At 58.6% G+C, this 17,255-nt stretch overlaps 1 protein-coding gene across 3 annotated transcripts; it reads right to left on the bottom strand.

The window, feature by feature from the left end:
• Positions 1–1,067: 1,067 nt before the first annotated feature.
• Positions 1,068–16,369, bottom strand: LAT2 (linker for activation of T cells family member 2). Of its 3 annotated transcripts, XM_040260942.1 has the most exons (14): positions 16,209–16,360; positions 13,785–13,884; positions 11,910–12,035; positions 11,412–11,451; positions 7,735–7,778; positions 7,501–7,552; positions 7,239–7,276; positions 6,909–6,944; positions 6,797–6,827; positions 6,206–6,261; positions 5,071–5,133; positions 4,761–4,832; positions 4,168–4,290; positions 1,068–1,857 (listed from the first exon to the last, which is right to left on the bottom strand). In XM_040260942.1, the coding sequence occupies exons 3-13, from the start codon at positions 12,001–12,003 to the stop codon at positions 4,190–4,192; spliced, it is 627 nt and encodes a 208-aa protein (XP_040116876.1). In that variant the 5' UTR covers positions 12,004–12,035; positions 13,785–13,884; positions 16,209–16,360; the 3' UTR covers positions 1,068–1,857; positions 4,168–4,189. The 3 variants fall into 3 exon arrangements, with proteins under 3 accessions (XP_040116876.1, XP_040116873.1, XP_040116883.1); XM_040260939.1 differs by lacking the exon at positions 13,785–13,884 and having other exon boundaries at positions 16,209–16,369; XM_040260949.1 differs by lacking the exons at positions 6,797–6,827; positions 13,785–13,884 and having other exon boundaries at positions 6,929–6,944.
• Positions 16,370–17,255: the final 886 nt, after the last annotated feature.

A 17,255-nucleotide genomic window follows, 5' to 3' on the forward strand; every position in this document is an offset into this window, starting at 1 on the left:
TATGGTGAACTTTCACATAACTCATCTTAACAATTTTACCAACACTTTCCCGTCTTGTTCTTTCTATATTCCCACCCAGCAACCCTACCACCCCACTCCCAGACTGTTCTGAAGCAAATCCCCAGGTGGGGTTAGACATGCGTCAAGACCACATTGCTGCTGAATGGTCACAGGAAAGTCTCCAAGGTCACTGGCTCTTTGGGTTAGGGTTTTGATTAAGAGGGGGAAAAAAAAAATTAAGGTCCTCAAAAACTGCAAGCAGAAATTTTATAAAATGCTTCAGCGCATCTTCTCAATTTTATTTATGTATTATGAATTTTTTGGCCGCACCGCGTGGCTTGCAGCATCTTAGTTCCCTGACCAAGGGTTGAACCCAGGCCCCTGCAGTGAAAACGCTGAGCATGAGAGAGCTGCCTGCCTCCTCAGTCTTACTTTTTGTCTGGAGCTCTGGGATCCTTGAGAAGCAAAGGGATGCCTGTGCCCATTTTTTTGTGACACCCCAGCTTCCCACACTCAATGGTGGGGCAGGACCCCTCCTGCTGGAGCCTCGCCGCAGTCCCGCCGCACCTGTGCTCAGGCCTAAGCTGTCCCTGCCGGTGAGGCTAGGCTGCAGGGTGTGAAGGGACGGGCGGCCAACAGCTGTGTTCTAGATGTTTTTTTTCTCTAATTTCCAAACTTGCAGCGTTAACTTCTCATGGAAAGAACGGTACGGTCTCATGTCTGATGAGACGTCTGGAAAGAGGTTCTTGTCCTCAGCCTTCTCTCCAGATCTCAGAGTTTTGGGGTTGTCTTAAGTATTTCTTTGGCTGCGCCAGGTCGCAGCGTGCCGGGTCATCCATCTTCTTTGTGGCATGTGGCACTTCTTTAGCTGCGACCTGCGAACTCTTAGCTGCTTCCTGGGGGATCCCTGACCACAGGGATGGAACCCAGGCCCCCTGCATTGGGAACACAGAGTCTGCCACTGGGCCACCTGGGACATCCCTCAGGGCCCCTTTGTATGAAACAAGCCTGACCTTCATCGCCTTAGAAGGTTCCAGTGAAGCGGGGAAAGCAGACAGGAAAATCACTGCTCTTAAACTGGAAATGTTTATTGAGACGTTTCGGTCGGAGGAGGCGCTTTGTCTCCCTGACTCCGGCTTTTCTGAGGCAGAAGGTCCCTCAGGCTCCCGCCTGTCCCATGAGACGGTCATGTTCCTGCCCAGTCAGCTGGGGCCCTGGCCACTCCTCCCCGCCTGCCCCTTCCGCAGTCTGCCCGCAGCGGATGCTCCCACGAGAGGTTCATGAAGGTTCATGAAGTTTCATGAAGTTAGCCGCGGCTTCATCTCTGCTTCTGTCAACTGAGGCCCAGAGAAAGGAGCGCCAGGGCACCCCCAACTGTCGAAGTGAAGTACATGTAATGCTTAAAGGAGACAGGTTACTACACAACCTCTACCCAGAAACGCAAAATATTAAATACGACTCCACCTGCATAAATTAACTGTACAAGCTTATCCATCACGAAATCCCGGCCTCCAACGTTAGTAAGCAATTTGGGATCAAAATCCAAAGCAGAAAAAAAAGGACACGAACACCCATGTAGTATGATGTTTTCAATGCGGGTAGGGGGATGTGGCTGCCCCCAGTTCTGGGCTCGGGACCACCGCAGGAGCCGCCAGACCCCAGGCTCCTGCCTTGCCCTTGGGAGCCGGTCAGAGGTTGGCTCCGTATAGCTGTCCTTTCCCGGGCTGGGTGCCCCGTGGCCAGCCGGCTGGTCCTCAGGACACGTTGACGCCCCTCCCAGGAGTGCAGTAGGGAGTGTAGAAGTTGAGCGGCTCTGGAGAAGGGGTCCTGGGGAGGCGATAAATGGTTCCCTGGCTCCTTCAATGAAGAGGAAAGGTAATTGTTAAAAGAGGGAAAGGTTTGTCTGGCCTGATGCTTTGTCCCCTTGGCCCCAGGAGGATACACAGTGATGGTCAGTGAGCAGTGCCCATCAAACGGGCGTGTTTCTTATTCCAGGAGCCAAGAGCTTCTGCCGTTTTTTTGTTTTTTTTTAGGTGAGAGGCTGGGGATCTTAGTTCCCCAGTCAGGGAATGAATCCCCATGGAAACTCGGAGTCCGAACCACTGGACCACCAGGGAGGTGCCTGCTTTTTGTTTGAGTTCCTAAAGAGACTTGACCAGAGGTGCCAGGCCCTAACCCCACTCTGCCCCCAGCCTTGCCTGGTGGCCCTCCCACCTACTCGGACACGGGGATTAGGCCGCTCCAGTCTTCTCAGGCCACTCTGGACACCAGCTTGTGCAGTTCAGACCTTGTGTGCGAGGCCGAGGGTGTAAACTCCAGCCAGCCAGAGTCCGACCCCAAACTTAAGGCTCCCCGTATCGTGTGTCAGACAGCGTACTCTAAGTTCTCTCCTCTTAGGAACCTGCACAGCCTCTTTGCTCCTGCCCTCTCCCTGAATCCAGACGCAGGGCTCTTAACTCCCCATATCGTACAACCTCCTGCCCGGTATCTCCAACTTAGCAGGCCCAGACATAAAACCAGCCTTGCCCACAAAACCCGCTCTGCTGGTCACCTCCCTGATCTCAGCTGCAGACAGTGATGCCCTCTCTTTTGACTCGGGCAAAACCCCCAGGCCTCTTCAATCCTCATTCCACCTCGCAGCTGACACACGGCGCGTCAGGGAGCCCCTTCAGCTGCACAAACGGTCTGCCTCCACTGCAGCCTCCCGGGTTCCTGCCCGAAGGCACTGGCCTCCCTGCCTCCTCGTCCCCTGTATTCACGTCTCTACACAATGGCAGGCAGTGATACCCGAGAAACAGCAAGTCCCTCTTCCCCTGCTGAGCACATCCCCAGAAAACAACCCAGCTGCTGGCCCTGCCCTCCACCTCTGCCACTCCCCCATCGCTCTGTTCTGTTCCCCTCCTGTTGTAGGAATCAGGCTCCTGTCAGGGGTCCTTCCCTCCCCCAGATGAATGAGGAGGGGAGCTCTGAAAGACTCCTCTGCCTCCCAGCTTAAATGGTGGCACCCTCCCCTGTGCCACCGCATTCCTCCTGCCTCTCCCCACCTCTAACATCCTAACTGCTCAGTTTCCTTTCTCCCCTCCCCTCTCCTCCCTTCCCTCTTCTCCCCTCTCCTCTTCCAGCTAGTTCTCTTGTTTCCTCTCTCCCATCAGAATGGAAGTTCTCAGTGGACAGGGATTTGTGTACCTTCTCTTTATCACTGTGTCCCTAGCCCCTAAGGCAGAACTTGCCCCTGGCAGGTGCCCTCTAGGTGCGGGCTGAATGAATGAACCATGGGCTCTGCCCTTTGAGCTTAAACGCCTGTGGCTGATACTATTGCTGGTTTCTCAAATGGCCCAGGCCTGCCCCCAGTGTGACAGGCTTGCCCGTGTCCCCCAGATCGGGACTTCAGGCAGCCTTTCCAGGACCCTCGGATTGACTCCCTCCCTTCTGGAGGCAGGGCCCGGGCTCCTACATCTTCATGCTCCTGTGTCCATCCCCTCCTCCACGCACTCTAAGTGAGGACCTCGGCAGGTGGCTTGTCCTCTCTGTGCCTTGGGGGGCGCCAAGGGGTGGTGGTGTGAGCACTTGGCACCACCACCAGCCCCCCATCCCACCCCATTCCTGAGTCCAACATGGGCAAGTCATCCTGGTCCTGCGGCTTTTTTTTTTTTGGCGGGGCGGGGGGGGGGGGGCTGCACCACGTGGCATGCAGGATCTTAGTTCCTCGAGCAGAGATTAAACCCATGTTCTTTGCAGCGGCAGCGTGGAGTCCTAACCACCAGGCTACCTGGGAATTCCCTGGCCCTGCTTTCTGTGAGGGTCTTGCGTGTCCCATCTAAGACGCAGGTCCCAGTAGCTCCACGTTGCAATCAAGGAAGTGGGTCACGGGAGGTTAAATCACCCTCCAAGGTTGCAGAGGCCCACCCAGACTCACCAGCCTGCCCTGCCTGACACCCCCGGGGCTGAGACTTTGTGTCTGCTGTAAGTATGTTACCTCACTACACCAGCCACAAGAGTTGGGGGTGGGCAGGGACTTGCCGGGAGGTCCAGTGCCCCAAGAAGCCACCCCGTTTCAGCACCCATGAGTGCTGTCCACAGCCCCCACTGTGGCTCCTCCAGCCCCGGTGCTCTGCCTTTCCCTGGGGGTGTGATCCCCCTCATGCAGCCCACCAGCCGGGACCATACCTTCCTCCAGGCACCTTCTTCCCTAAGCTTCGGTGGCCGCCACATCCCCGTTCACATAATCGGGCTCCCCGTCCTCGTCTGGGCTTCCTGCCAGGGAAAGCGGCGCTTCCCGCGGGGCTGGCTCTGCGGATCCGCGGGCAGACGGTCAGAGGGTTCACGTGGACACGATCAGCCCGGCCCTGTCTCCGCAGATGGCACCACGAAGCACACGGGAAAGGCTACACTGGGCAGTGTGTCCGTCCCATCCCCTCTGGGATCTGCCGGCAGTCTCTCGCCCGGAGCAGGGCAAGTGTGATTCCATCCAAGCCGCTGGCCGGGCAGCAGGCCAGGAGGACCCAACCTCAGAGGCCACAGTGCTGCCGAAGGAGGTCCTGCCATGGCTGAGCCGCTGCAGCCGCTGATGCACCAGAAGCTTCGCCGTGGGATCAGCTGGACGGGCCTCGGGGGAGCCCACCTGGCCTCGTCCTCCCAGATCCCCTAAGCGCCCCTCTCTCCCCCTCCCCCTGACTGTGTGTCCCAGGCTAGGGCGGCCCCCTCCAGTGCAAGCCAGCTGAAGGGGACCATTCAGGAATGCCTGGGCTCCGGCCACATACCCATGACTCTCTTGGACTCCCGCCACTGCTGGATGGACGCCGAGTTCTGATAATCCTCAGACCCCTCGTCCCCTGCAGGGAGAGCACCAGGACAGGGGCTGGGGAAGGGACAGCCACCACGGCCATTCCTCAGGCCAGCGAGGTGCCGTGGCCGCCCCTCTAGGGGGGCAGCCTGCATCCTTCACGCGCTTGGCAGACCCTCGAGGGAGGGAGGGAGATCCAGGGACTGACGGGGCCTCCTCCCGGGACACAGGGTCTGGTCATGGTGAACCTTCGGCGGGAGCTCCAGACCCCAGCAGCGCAAACTTACCCGAGTCCATTCTCTTTGGCTTGCAGATGAGCACGTTCTCATAAGAATTGGTGTCATCGTCATCTGCCAGGGAGAGAGGAGAAGGTAGGCGGTGCTGGTGGATCCTGCCCGACAAGCCTGCAAGCCTGGCTCTTCCTCCCTCCCTCTGTCTCATCAAGCCCCCTCTGGGTCCCGCAGGGCCTCGAACATTCTCCTGGACAAGCTTCTTAATGGGCACAGGCCTGGCTCCGTGGCTTCCACCCTGGGCTCCTTCTGTCTTTCAAAGCTACCCCTGAATGCTCTGGGGAGGGGCAGGCCCACCGTGGATAGTTAAAGAGAAGGGAGACCCATCTCTATGTGGGCAAGAGGGGCAGGCAGAGCCACTGGGGGCACAGGAGACAGGAACCTGCCTAACCCTTCAGGCAGTGGGGGCAGGCTGAGGATCCTCTGCCCAGGGGCCTAGGCTGGGTGTGGCATATCAGAGCCTGGTACCCTGGCTTTGCACCCCACCCCCACACCCCAAGAAGGAAGCTAAGCTCTAAACACTACCCCACCCAGCTTCCATCTTTGTTGAAGTCTCTAAGAAGTGAGGGCTTTCCCCCCAGTATAGGAGCGCATCGGGGAAGAAGACCTTCACTTCCACTCTAGCTCGGCCTAGGCGGGGGTTCAGGCCTATGCCCCTTTCAGCAGGCACTGCCCACCCTCTTGTTCTGTAAAGCCAAGGTGTTAAGAGCCCAGGGTTCCAGCACCCTCAGGGCTAGCAGGGCTTGGCATCCTTCAAGCAAATCTGCCCCTTCCAGGGCCTCCCTCCAAGGACCCATGTGTCCCCAGCCTTGAGGGGGGCTCTGAATGACAAGGGGACCAGCCTGACCCCAGTCCCTGCCCTCAGCTCCCCTTCTGCTCCCTGACTCTTGCTCCCTCCCATCCCTGCCCTCCTCTGCATCTCAGCTCCTGCCCGCAGTGCCAGCCTCCTCAATCCTCCCAGGTCCTCCCAGATCCTCCTCAATCCTCCTCGGTCCTCCTCAGTCCTCCCCGGTCCTCCCAGATCCTCCCCGGTCCTCTCCATCCTCCCTCTCCTCCTCCGAACCCTCTCTGGCCCAGCCCCGAGGGTGTGGCCTCTGAAGCTGATCTGCCCTCGCTGCCTCCTCTGCCTCACCTTCCACGGGCTTCTGGAACGGATCGTAATTGTAATAGTCCGTGGAGGTGGGGTCTCTGACAAGAAAACACAGACATAGCACCAGCTGCGGGGCAGGCCCGTGGTGGGGATGGGGGCTTCACGTGGGGGCGGTGAGACCACGGCTGCTCCCCGTCGTCACTCCCCCCGGAGCTTGTGCGGGGCTCAGCCAGGGTCTCACCCCTGAGCCACCCTGGGGCTGAGAGCGTGGTGGCCTGGTTCCAGCCACCGCACCGGGTGACTTCAGGCAAGTCGCCTTCCGCCCCAGAACCTCAGTTTGCCCAACAGGGAGCCCAGGAGGAGATGTCCTGGGGGGCCCTTCCTCTGGAGGGTCCGCCGAGGCAGGGTGAGCCCCGAAGAGGCAGGGTGAGCCCCGCCCACCCAGACGGCCCCGCCCCCGAGCAGGGCTGCGTCCCTTTCCCGGCCTCGTCCCCACGAAGCCGCGGTCCTCTGAGGGACCACGGTGCTGCAGGGAGCCTGCCCGGCCCGCGGGTTTCCAGGCAGGAGGCCGTTCTCGCGGAAGGAAGCTGAGGGCGGGGCGGAGGTGGCCAGGGCCCTCAGAAGGCCGCTCACATGTAGGCTTCCTCTGATCTGGGTCTGCTTCCTGCGGGAGGGGGCGAGAATCAGGCCGCGGCAGGGGCTGTGGGCCCGCACCGCAGCCCCCTCCTGCCCAGAACCCACCTACCTTTGCTGAAGTACTGGTACCTGGGGGATGAAGAATCTGGAAGAAAGTCCACGCCCATTGGCTCAATGCTGGTTCCCCAGCCCGGGCCCCTCCAGGTGTTTCCCAGTCTTCACACCTTCACACCTGCTCTCTGTCCCCTCGCCCCACTGGGCCAGCCATCAGGCCTCCCAGCCCAGCTGGCATGTCTCTCCTCTGGGAAGGCCTTGTGCTTAGTACCTGTCCCACCAGGTATTCACCTGTCTTACCAGGTATTCACCTGTCTTACCAGGTATTCACCTGTCTGCGTCCCATCTTGCCCCAGCCCCCACCCCTGTGTCCCAGGTCACTCACCCTCGAGGCTGGGGGAGAACCGCAACAGCTTGTCCTTCCTGCATGGGAGAGGGGGCAGGGCTGAGAAGGGGCTGGGAAGAGGCCCCTGGGGTTCCTGGGGGTCTGGAGCCCACAGCCCCCCTGGTGGGGCCCTCAGAATCAGAACTGGGGCTCTGAAGTCTGAGGAAGGAGCAGGGTCTTGGCCTGGGCTCTGCCAGGTGGGGACTCCCCAGGGCCCTCCTCATCACCTCCCTTGGGTGTGGGTTTGGGGGCTCATTCCTACCTTGTCAACTCCATGTTGGAGGCCGTGTCCCCGGGCCAGGCCTCCCTGACCACTGCAAAGGATGAGGGGGTATTGGCCGGGCCCCAGACCAGCTGGCCGGTGTAGTCCCTTCACCCCATCACCCAGCCCGATCAGGCCTGGCCACAGCCTCAGAACAATGAGGATGAAAGGGACTTTGAGGCTGACACCCCCAACCCTGAGCCCAGCCTGGGACCCGTCTGCCAGGGGACTCACGGGTGTAGGTCCGGGCCACTGCAAAGCTCTGCTGATTCTCTTGCCTGGAAACACACAGAGCTGTGCTGAGTCAGGGCCTGGCTTCCCACAGCCCCAGGGACAGAGAGAACAGACAGACAGGGAGGGACAGACCACGGCGAGAGTGAGGGGGTGCTGCAGCCCTCCAGGACTCAGATCCCGGGTTTCCTGATGGTCTCCTCGTCCATACAGCCCCCCTGCCTGCCCACTGGTGCCCACCCTTCTCACACGGGCCTGGGCTGGAGCCAACCAGACACGTAGATGGTCAGGAAGGTCTGTGGGCAGGGCTGGGAGAACTGCTCAGGGACCTGATGGTGACTTCAACCAGGAGCAACAAAGAGGCTGCCCCCACCACCTACCACCCCAGGAATGTTTAAGATTCCTTTGAGAGCACGGTGTCCTGGAGATGTTCAAACATGCCATTTATTCCCCAGTAACGGATGAGGCAACTTCAGGGCTTAGACATAGTGAAGGACAGAGGAGCCTGGCATGCTGCAGTCCATGGGGTTGCAGAGTCTGACACGACTCAGCAACTGAACAACAACTTCAGGGCTTAGCAAACACAGCTAGACATCTATCACTTTCTTCCTTTCAAACAGAACCTGATTTATATTTAGACAATCACACACCCATCTATAAGGGTCTATTTCCCAATAAATGTACGACATCAAACTAAAAACCTTCTGCTTAGCCAAGGAAGTCATCGATGAAACCAAAAGACCGTCTGCCGAGCAGGAGAAGCTATTTGCAAATGATGTATCTGATAAGGGCTTAATGTCCCTTATAATATAATATATAAACAACTCATAACAACCAAAAAACAACCTGATTAACAAAATGGGCAGAGGAGCTGAATAGACATTTTTCTAAAGAAGACTTATAAATGGCCAACAGATATGAAAAGATGTTCAACATCACTAATTATGAAGGAAATAAATGCAAATCAAAACCATGGTGAAGTTTCACCTTAGACCTGATAGAACAACAATATTATCACAAAGGCAAGAAATAAAAAGTGTTGGTAAGGATGCAGAGGAAAGGAAACCCTTGTGCGCTATTGGGGGGGAATATAAATTAGTATAGTCACTATAAATTCAATATGGAGATGCCCCAAAATACTAAGGATAAAACTACCATATAATCCAGCATTCCCACTTCTGGGTATTTATCTAAAGAATATGAAATAACTAATTTGAAAAGCTGTATATAATGCTGCAGGAGACTCTTGAGAGTCCCTTGAACAGCAAAGAGATTAAACCAGTCAATCCTACAGGAAATCAACCCTGAATACTCATTGGAAGGACTGATGCTGAAGCACCAATACTCAGGCCACCTGATGCGAAGAATTGACTCACTGGAAAACACCCTGATGCTGGGAAAGATTGAGGGCAGGAGGAGAAGGGGGAGGCACAAGATGAGATGGGTGGATGGCATCACCGACTCAATGGACTTGAATTTGAGCAAACTCTGAGACATAGTGAAGGACAGAGGAGCCTGGCATGCTGCAGTCCATGGGGTTGCAGAGTCTGACACGACTCAGCAACTGAACAACAACAAGATACGTGCCCCTATGTTTGTTGCAGCACTATTTACGATAGCCAAGACACGGAGACAATCTAAGTGTCCATCAACACATAGGTGAATGAGTAAAGAGGATGTGGCGTATATACACCACGGAATACCATTTACACATAAAAAGATAAAATCTTGCTATTTGTGACAATGTGGTTGGGCCTTGAGGGTATTATGCTAAGTGAAATAAGTTAGAGAAGGAAAAATTCCGTATGATTTCACTCGTATATGAAGTATAAAAAACAAACGAACAAACCAAACAAAAACTAACTTGTGGGTACAAAGAGAAGAGTAGTGTTTACCAAAGTTGAGAGGGCAAAACTGGTAAAGGGGATGAACTGTGTGATGACAGATGGAAATTAAACGTTCATCGGTAAGCTTGATATAGGGTATACAGAAATAGAAATTAAATATTCTACGTGTGAAACCTAAATAAGGAGGCACTCCCAACTGGGATGCACCCTTTTTGTCTTCCTTCTTCATTCTTACTGCTGCATGGAATGCAGAGATGAGGGCTGGAGCTTTAGCTGACATTTTGGCCCGTGAAGTGCCTTTGGGAATGAATGCCACCACTAAGGATAGCGGAGCAGATTAGCTAATTATAAAAAGCTTTTGGGTTTTTTCCATGGACCAGAATGGCGACCTGGTCCAGTCTTCCAGGAGCTCCTGAGGGGTGAAAGTGATCTGATTTAGGAACAAGTCCCTAAATCCACAGAAGAGAGCCTGGCATGGCTTCCCAGAGGAAATGATACAGGAGCTGGGCCCGGCCCAGGCTGGTAGGACTGAACCCAAGTGAGGTGGGGAGAGCCCAAGTCTCCCCTCTGATCTCCTCCCACTCAGGCCTCTTTCTCCACCTCCCACATGGGGAGGTTTAGCTTGTGCCTCTGAGCATCTTCAGTTCTAAGATTAATCGGGGGACTGGAGTGGGCAGGGGCTAAGGGAGGAGGGGAGAGGGAAGATATGGAGGAACTTGCCTTGGGGCAGGGGTGTGGCCAGTGGGGAGGGCACCAGGGTAGTCCAGTCCACGCCCCCGGTGGAGGTTGTGGGCTGGCAAGCCAGAGGACCAAGGGACCCCAAAAGGCTGGGAAGGTCCAGCCCCAGCCCCTGGAGTGGGCATGGATGGGAAAATTCTATTTTCAAATCTCACTGTGGTTTTTCAGTTGCAAAAGGAAATGAGAAGAGGGTGTGTGAGCGAGTTTGTATGTGAGTGCCTGCCCAGGCGTGCAAGCAGGCCCTGTGTGTGTGTGAGAAGTGCATGCATGAATGAGCGCTGGGGGAGCCAGTGGGTGTGTGTGGGCGTGCAGGCCCGTGCACGTGTGTGCACGCAGGTCTCGGAGCCCTCCAGCGGCACGCCGCTGGCCGCAGCCCTCCTGCCGGGGGCCTGACACTCGGGTCAGTGACAGCGTTTCATGTTTCATCTCCCTTGACCACCGCCCTGCCTCCAGCTCTCCTGCGACCCCCCTTGGCCCTTTGGACAAAGGCCAAGGCCTCTGGCCACGGTCAAGACTCTCCTTCCTCTGAATTCAGCTCACTACTCTCAAGACATGTTCACTCCGGCTGCATCAAACCCAAGACAGTGTCCACGCCGGCCTGAAGTCAGTGATTGCCCACACTGTTCCCTCTCTCTCTGGAATGTCCCCTTTTCCCCTTCTGTCTCTTCAGATTCTTCCCGCCTCCTCCAGGAGGCCTTCCGTGATCCCCCCAAGTTTCCTGCCCACATGCTGTCTCGGACCCAGCACCTGGTCCATGGTCCCTGTCCCTGCAACGGGAGGGCGGGATTCCTCTGTCAACCCCCCAGCACAGCCTAGTTCCCACTGGGCTGGGGTCACGGCGGGGATTTCTGGAGACGCTCCTGGGCTCGCTGGAGCGTGCCTCCCACCCTCCCCGACTAGTCTGGGGCAGGGTTTGGGTGATCCCTGGGCACCCCCTCACCCTCCCCTAAGTGCTGAGGACCCACTGGAGCCCGGCATGGAGGAGGTGAAAGTGAAGGGGTGAGGGGTGGGGGCAAGGTGCCTGAGGGGAGGCCCACAGGGACGGCCCCCGCCCAGGCAGGACACACAGCATCACTGGGCTGGGGAGACACTCACAGACTCCTCTGCTCATAGATTTTCTCAGACTTCTTTGCACCTGCAAGAGCAGGACCAGATTAGCCAGTTCCCCGACCCCGCCCCCCGGGGCCAGGTGCGAGCTGAGTTCTGAGGCCCAACCATCTCCCCTGTTGCCCTGGGCAGGCCTCAGACCAGACGCGGGGGCTGAGCCACTCATCGCTGGGGGGCCACCTGACCCTGGCGAGGTTTGCTCACCATTTACTTAGGAGGGAGAGCGGACCGTGAAGGCAGACTGCCCAGCCCCCTCTCCCCTCCCTTGTCTGGCACAATCCATGCACAGACAGATGCCTTTGACCCCGGAGAACCAACACTCCCATTGAGTCAGACCCATGGTCTTCAGGGGCCGGGTCCCTGGGTTTCACTTCTGCGCCCCCAGGCTTATCTGACTGCCCCTTCCGAGCAGCCGGGTCTGGGCCTGAGCGGCTCTCTGGGGACACCGCCCATTCCTCCCACAGGCCCACGACCCCCAGGCTTTACCTGGGCGGGAACAGCGCACACACAGGCCAGCTGCTGCCCCCAGCAGCAGCAGCAGAGCCGCCCCCGGCCACAGCAGTTCTGTGTCTGTGCTCATGTCCACTCTGGGGCGCTCTTCTTCCTGCAAGGCTGTGACAGGGGGCACTGTGAACCACGGTGGGGGCCACAGGGCTGCCCCTGCTAGGAACCCTCCCCCCAACTGTCCCCTGACAGCCCAGCGGCCCCTACCCTCCCTGCTCTGGGACCAGACGGGTCAGAACCAGCCCTGTCCGCTCATCTGACCCCAGACCCGCACCTTGGGTCCCCCAGGGCCATCATCAAGTGCTGGAAGGTTCTAGAAACCTGCCTGTAAGCGCACACTCCCACGCACACCTTTGCTTAGTCCACCCAGCCACCCTGCGAGGGGGAGGCTAGCGCCATTTCGCAAACAGAGAAACGGAAGCCTCAAATTCCACAGCTGCAAAGGGGAAAGGCAGGATTTGAATGCCAGCCTCTAGACCCTAGGGGCTTCCCAGGAGGTGCTAGTGGTAAAGAACCTGCCTGCCAGTGCAGGAGACATAAGAGATGAGGATTTGATCCCTGGGTCAGGAAGATCCCCTGGAGGAGGGCATGGCAGCCCACTCCAGTATTCTTGCCTGGAGAATCCCACGGACAGAGAAGCCCGGTGGGCTGCAGTCCACACAGTTTCGCAAGGAGCTGGACATGACTGAAGTGACCCAGCACGCATGCAAGGACTCCAGATCCTAATGCTTGTTCTGTTCTTTCATCCTGTGATAAAACCTCCTGAGAATCCAGCTTTGTTCCCCAAGCTCAGAGTCCACTGCCCCTTCTACACTGGAGCCCCCATCCACCTAGGGTGATTCTCTGCTCCCACCCAAGTCCTCCCGGGGAAACTGGGGATGCGATTTCCATTCCTAAAATGTCTGTCTACCCAGATGCTCTGGCTCCTCCTGTCCTTGGAGCTGGGAGGAAGGAGGTCAGGAAGGCTTCTCAGAGGAGGTGGGCCTGAGACCAGGAAGGGGAGAAGGGCGCCTGGGCAGAGGGACTTTGGCGCCTGGTGGAGGAATGTGCTGGGAGATGGGGTTAAGAGGCCTCTCTGTGGCCGGTCCCAGCCTCGGGGCCTCAGTGAAGCTGCAGGCAGCCACCTAGCAAGGCCTGCTGAGTGCAAGTTCAGCCCTCTTGAGGGGCCCTCCAGGGAGATTTATTGCAGCTCTAAAGAGACTCAGCCTCCTTTGCAAAGCCCAGTGACAGAGGGCAGCAGGGTTCCTGCGGGGCCTGTGCCCCACGGTGGGCACGTGGAGCCCATGCTACGGAGCATCCCCTCTGTGAACACCTGTGCCTCCCACCTCGGCCACCTGGGAGGAGGCTTCTCCCTTCACAGCTGCGGGAGGCGAGGCTGAAGGAGACCCGAGATTTGTGCAGGCCTCCCCCTTCTTTCTGGCTCCCCCAGAGGCCTGCACCATACCCTGTGGCCCCGCTCACCACCCCAAGCTTCCTGAATCCCCGTTTCAAAGCTGACAGGGAATCTCCGTGCAGGGCTCAGCCTCTGTCAGCGGCCCGTCATGCAGAAGTTACCTCTCCTTCCCGCAAATGCCAAGTGAGTCTGTGGGAACACCACCATTCTCAGACCTCGGGACCCAGTGGCCTCCACATAAGGAGAGAGGATAGACCGGTCACCCCCGGGATATCGTTCCGGGGACCTCAGCTCCCCGTCCTCTAGGAGCTGGGGCACCGTCTTCCCAGGCCGCATATCCTCCGCCCTCCCCAGACCTCCCTCTGGTCCAGGGCCGCCTCCCTCTTGGGCCTCCAGCCAAGGCCCAAGTCCATCCAGGGCTGGTGAGGTTGGGAGCCCCTGGTCTTGGACAGGGGGACCCCTACCTGTATCTCAGGGCCTCTTGGCCTCACTTTTCTCATCTGTAAAACTGGGATCGACCAGGGCCTTCCTCCAACAGTTGTGGAGAGTACACACACATCCAGCCTGGACCACAGTCAGGGTTTCAGGAAGAGAAACTTGCTGAGTGTCGCACTTCCGGCCAGCTGGTTTGGACAGTTCCCTCGAGCGCCCACCCTTGACATGTTTATCTTTGGGTCGAGATGAAGGCTCTTTCTGCCCCCAAGGAGGTTTGGGGGTAGACCCACGGGGGGTTACTCCCGTGGGACAAGGGTCCAGCACTGGCCACCCTTGGGGTCTGCTTGAGACCCCAGGGGCAAGTCCACACGCTCAGCTTGGCATTCAAGGTCCGAGGATCTGGGCTGCTGAGCTCTGCTGTCCTCCCTCTCCGAGGACCCCCAACCACCAGAAAGCCCTCTTGCTTCCTGGCTCTGCTGTTCTGGGATGAGCCACACAGCCAGGCGTGCTCCTAGCCCTGGTCCATCTTCCCCCAGCCTGGCACTGTGTGAGGGAAGGGGGCAGGGCATGAGAACACAAATTCTGTCCCAGCAGCTGCGTCCCAATGCCACCGGTCACCCTGTTAATGGAGGGAAAAAATGACACAACCCTCGGGTTCGTCATAGGAGGCCCAGTGCTGAGATGACACCTGGAGGCGCTGCTGATGGCTGGTGTGGGGCATAGTTGGCTGTGCCCACCGTGACTTGTCATCATCACGGTCCCCGCGGGATGGGAAGGGGTTAGCTGCATCCTGGCTGGATGGCCGGCACTGGACAGCACGGGGCAACCCTGCCTGAAGCCCTCCCTCCCTGCTCCCCCAGACACATAGGCCTAAGCCTGCCCCAGGCGGGGCGTCGTGCTGGGACCCTGGGAGACCCTGGGAGACCCTGGGATCTGAAGGCGAGAGTGGCTGTTGCACCCACCCCCGCAGTTGTCACAGAGCCACACGGCATCCCCTCGGAGAGGTCGGCTCCTTTCTTCTCCAAGGGAGGAGAGGGCGGCCCAGACAGGTGAGTACTCTGCCCAAGGTCACACAGCTGAGCAGTCAGAGCCAAGATCCGTTCTCAGGGCAGGTGGACCCTAAGGCCTACACTCCTTCCCGTAAATCCTTTTTTAATTACATTTTTTAAAAAGAATCACACAATATGGTTTTTAAAATATTCATCTGAAAAAAAAAAAGATCCATTTGAGGAAGAAACTAGGACTGCCTCTTCCCCGAGACCAAGACGGACTCAACTCGTCCTCTCTGCTTGTTTTCCCACCCAGGTCTGAGAACAGGCGGGGTGGCGGTGGGGGGAAGGAGAGGCGCTGGGCCCCCGCAGCGCCAGGAGGGCCCCCGGGGGCCAGGCCGCCCGGGGTGGAGTGGGGAGGGGAGAGGAGGCCACCGCAGCCCCAGGCCTGCAGGCCAAAATAGCAGAAAGGGAAGTGGGCAGTTTTCAGATGAACAAGGTTTGCAACAAGCCCACGGCGGAAGAGCTCTCAGGGTTGGGCTGAGCGGCCCCAGCACCCAGCCTCCCGCCCCCAAAGGCCCTTGGCGTCCCTCCTGCCCAGCCCCCTAGCCCTCCTCTTGCTGTGGATGGGGAAACTGAGGCCCGTCGGGGCAAAGGGCAGGCTGTGGGGTAGGGACAGAGTCAAGATGTTCCCATCCCAGCCCTGGGAAGGCTTTATCTGCTGGGCTTTGCTCTGTTTCCCCAAAGACCCTTGGCCTTCAGATGAGGCTGACCAGAGGTCTCTAATGGAGGTGCCTGATGCTCAGGCGCCTGGTGCAGGGCCCCAGGGAAGCTCCTGTTCTGGGCAGGGGAGGGGGAGGGGAAGGCCATGGCCTCCCGTTGATAGAGCGGGGCACTGGGAGCACCCCAGGGTCTGTAGCTTCTCGACAGCCCCCCAGGTAGGGACCTGGTGGCCAGGCTGGGGGCTGGGTGGGGGCGGCCGGGGCAGCTCTTCCTCCGGGCCTGGGGCAAGACCTCGGCCTCCTCGCCTGGAGCGCCTCTCCCATCCTCCCGTAGCTCCGCGGCAGGGTTGTTACAGTCCCATTTTACAGATGAAGAAACCAAAGCTCCTGAGCCCCCAGGAGCCCTGTCCTGGCCCCTCAGTCTCTGGAAGTGATGGGACTACCCTGGGTGCTTCCCAGGGCTGTGCAGGCTGGGCCGGGGAAGGCGAGGGCAGGAGAGGGGCCGGAGCCCCAGAAACAACTGCCCCCGGGGTGCTGCAGGGGCTGGGGCAAGGGGCCCCTAGCCGGGGGGCACCAGGACAGGAGGTGTGGGGCATCCTGGTTTCTTTCCGGCCCACCCAACGGGCAACCAGATGCTCCTGCCAGGACACCAGGGCCTCTCCCATCCCCCTGGGGTGTCTGGGGGCAGCCTCAGGACCCTGGCCTCAGGCCCAGGCTCCAGGTACCCCTGGGAAAGGCTTACCTGAGAGCGGGGGGCCTCCTCACCGCGGCCACCTCATCCTGAGCACGCACACCTGCCCGAGCCGATGCCAACGCCACAGACACTGGCGGGCAGCAGGCAGGGCGGCGGGCTTCCTGTCAGCCACTGAATCAGCCTTCACACATCCGCTGCTCTGCCGGACAGGCCCCGCTTGCAATAGACGGAGGCGGGGAGACACAGAGACAGAGAGAGACATGGAAACACAAACGCACGCAACATGCACGCTGAATACACACACGTGAACCCCCGTCTCAGGGAGGAAGAGGCACACAGAGAGACAGGAGAAAGGCAATGAAGAATGAAATGGGGGTGCTTGCACAGACACACACAGGCAGCCAGAGAGTGAGACACGGACACACGAGACACACACACACACACACATGAAGAGAGATACACGTGCTAAAGAATGAGGAAGAGAAACACAGACACACAAACACACAGAGACACATGCCAGGGCAGACGTAACGAGCGGCTAGAGGCAAAGACAGATGGACGGAGTGGACAGACTCTGGCACCAGAGGAAGGGAGACCCCGGTGAAGGGCAGCAGGAAGGACACGCATGACCGCTCCTCCAGACCCGGGGGCCCCCTTACTCCCATTTTCCAGATGAGGCTCATAGAGGTGCAGAGCCGGCCACTCTCCACTTGCTGCCCCAGCATCCGGCTGCAGAGGTGAGGAGGTGCTGGACAGGTGGCCGGGTCCCCCAGCACCTCCTGTTAGTGGTCACTGAACAACTTGCCCAAGGCCACTGAACTCTTACCCCACCTGCTAGGGGCCCCAGGGAAGACCACAGGGGTGGCACCTCAACCCCCCATCTGTCTGGCATCTCAGAGCCTGAGCTCCCCAGCTCTGGGCCCCCTCTCTGCTGGGACGGGGTTTCTCTTCTGGTCCCAGTCCAGCCTGGCCAGGTGAGGCTAGGAGCGCTGCCGGGAGGCCCAGTGGGAAGCAGAACAGAACCACCAGGGCTGGGTGCTCACTGCTGCCACCCTGTGGGGGAGAAGGGTGGCGCAGGGACCTGGGCTACCTCGT

Source organism: Oryx dammah, unplaced genomic scaffold (genome assembly GCF_014754425.2).
Source record: "Oryx dammah isolate SB20612 unplaced genomic scaffold, SCBI_Odam_1.1 HiC_scaffold_2, whole genome shotgun sequence".
In the NCBI taxonomy this organism is placed as follows: domain Eukaryota; kingdom Metazoa; phylum Chordata; class Mammalia; order Artiodactyla; family Bovidae; genus Oryx; species Oryx dammah.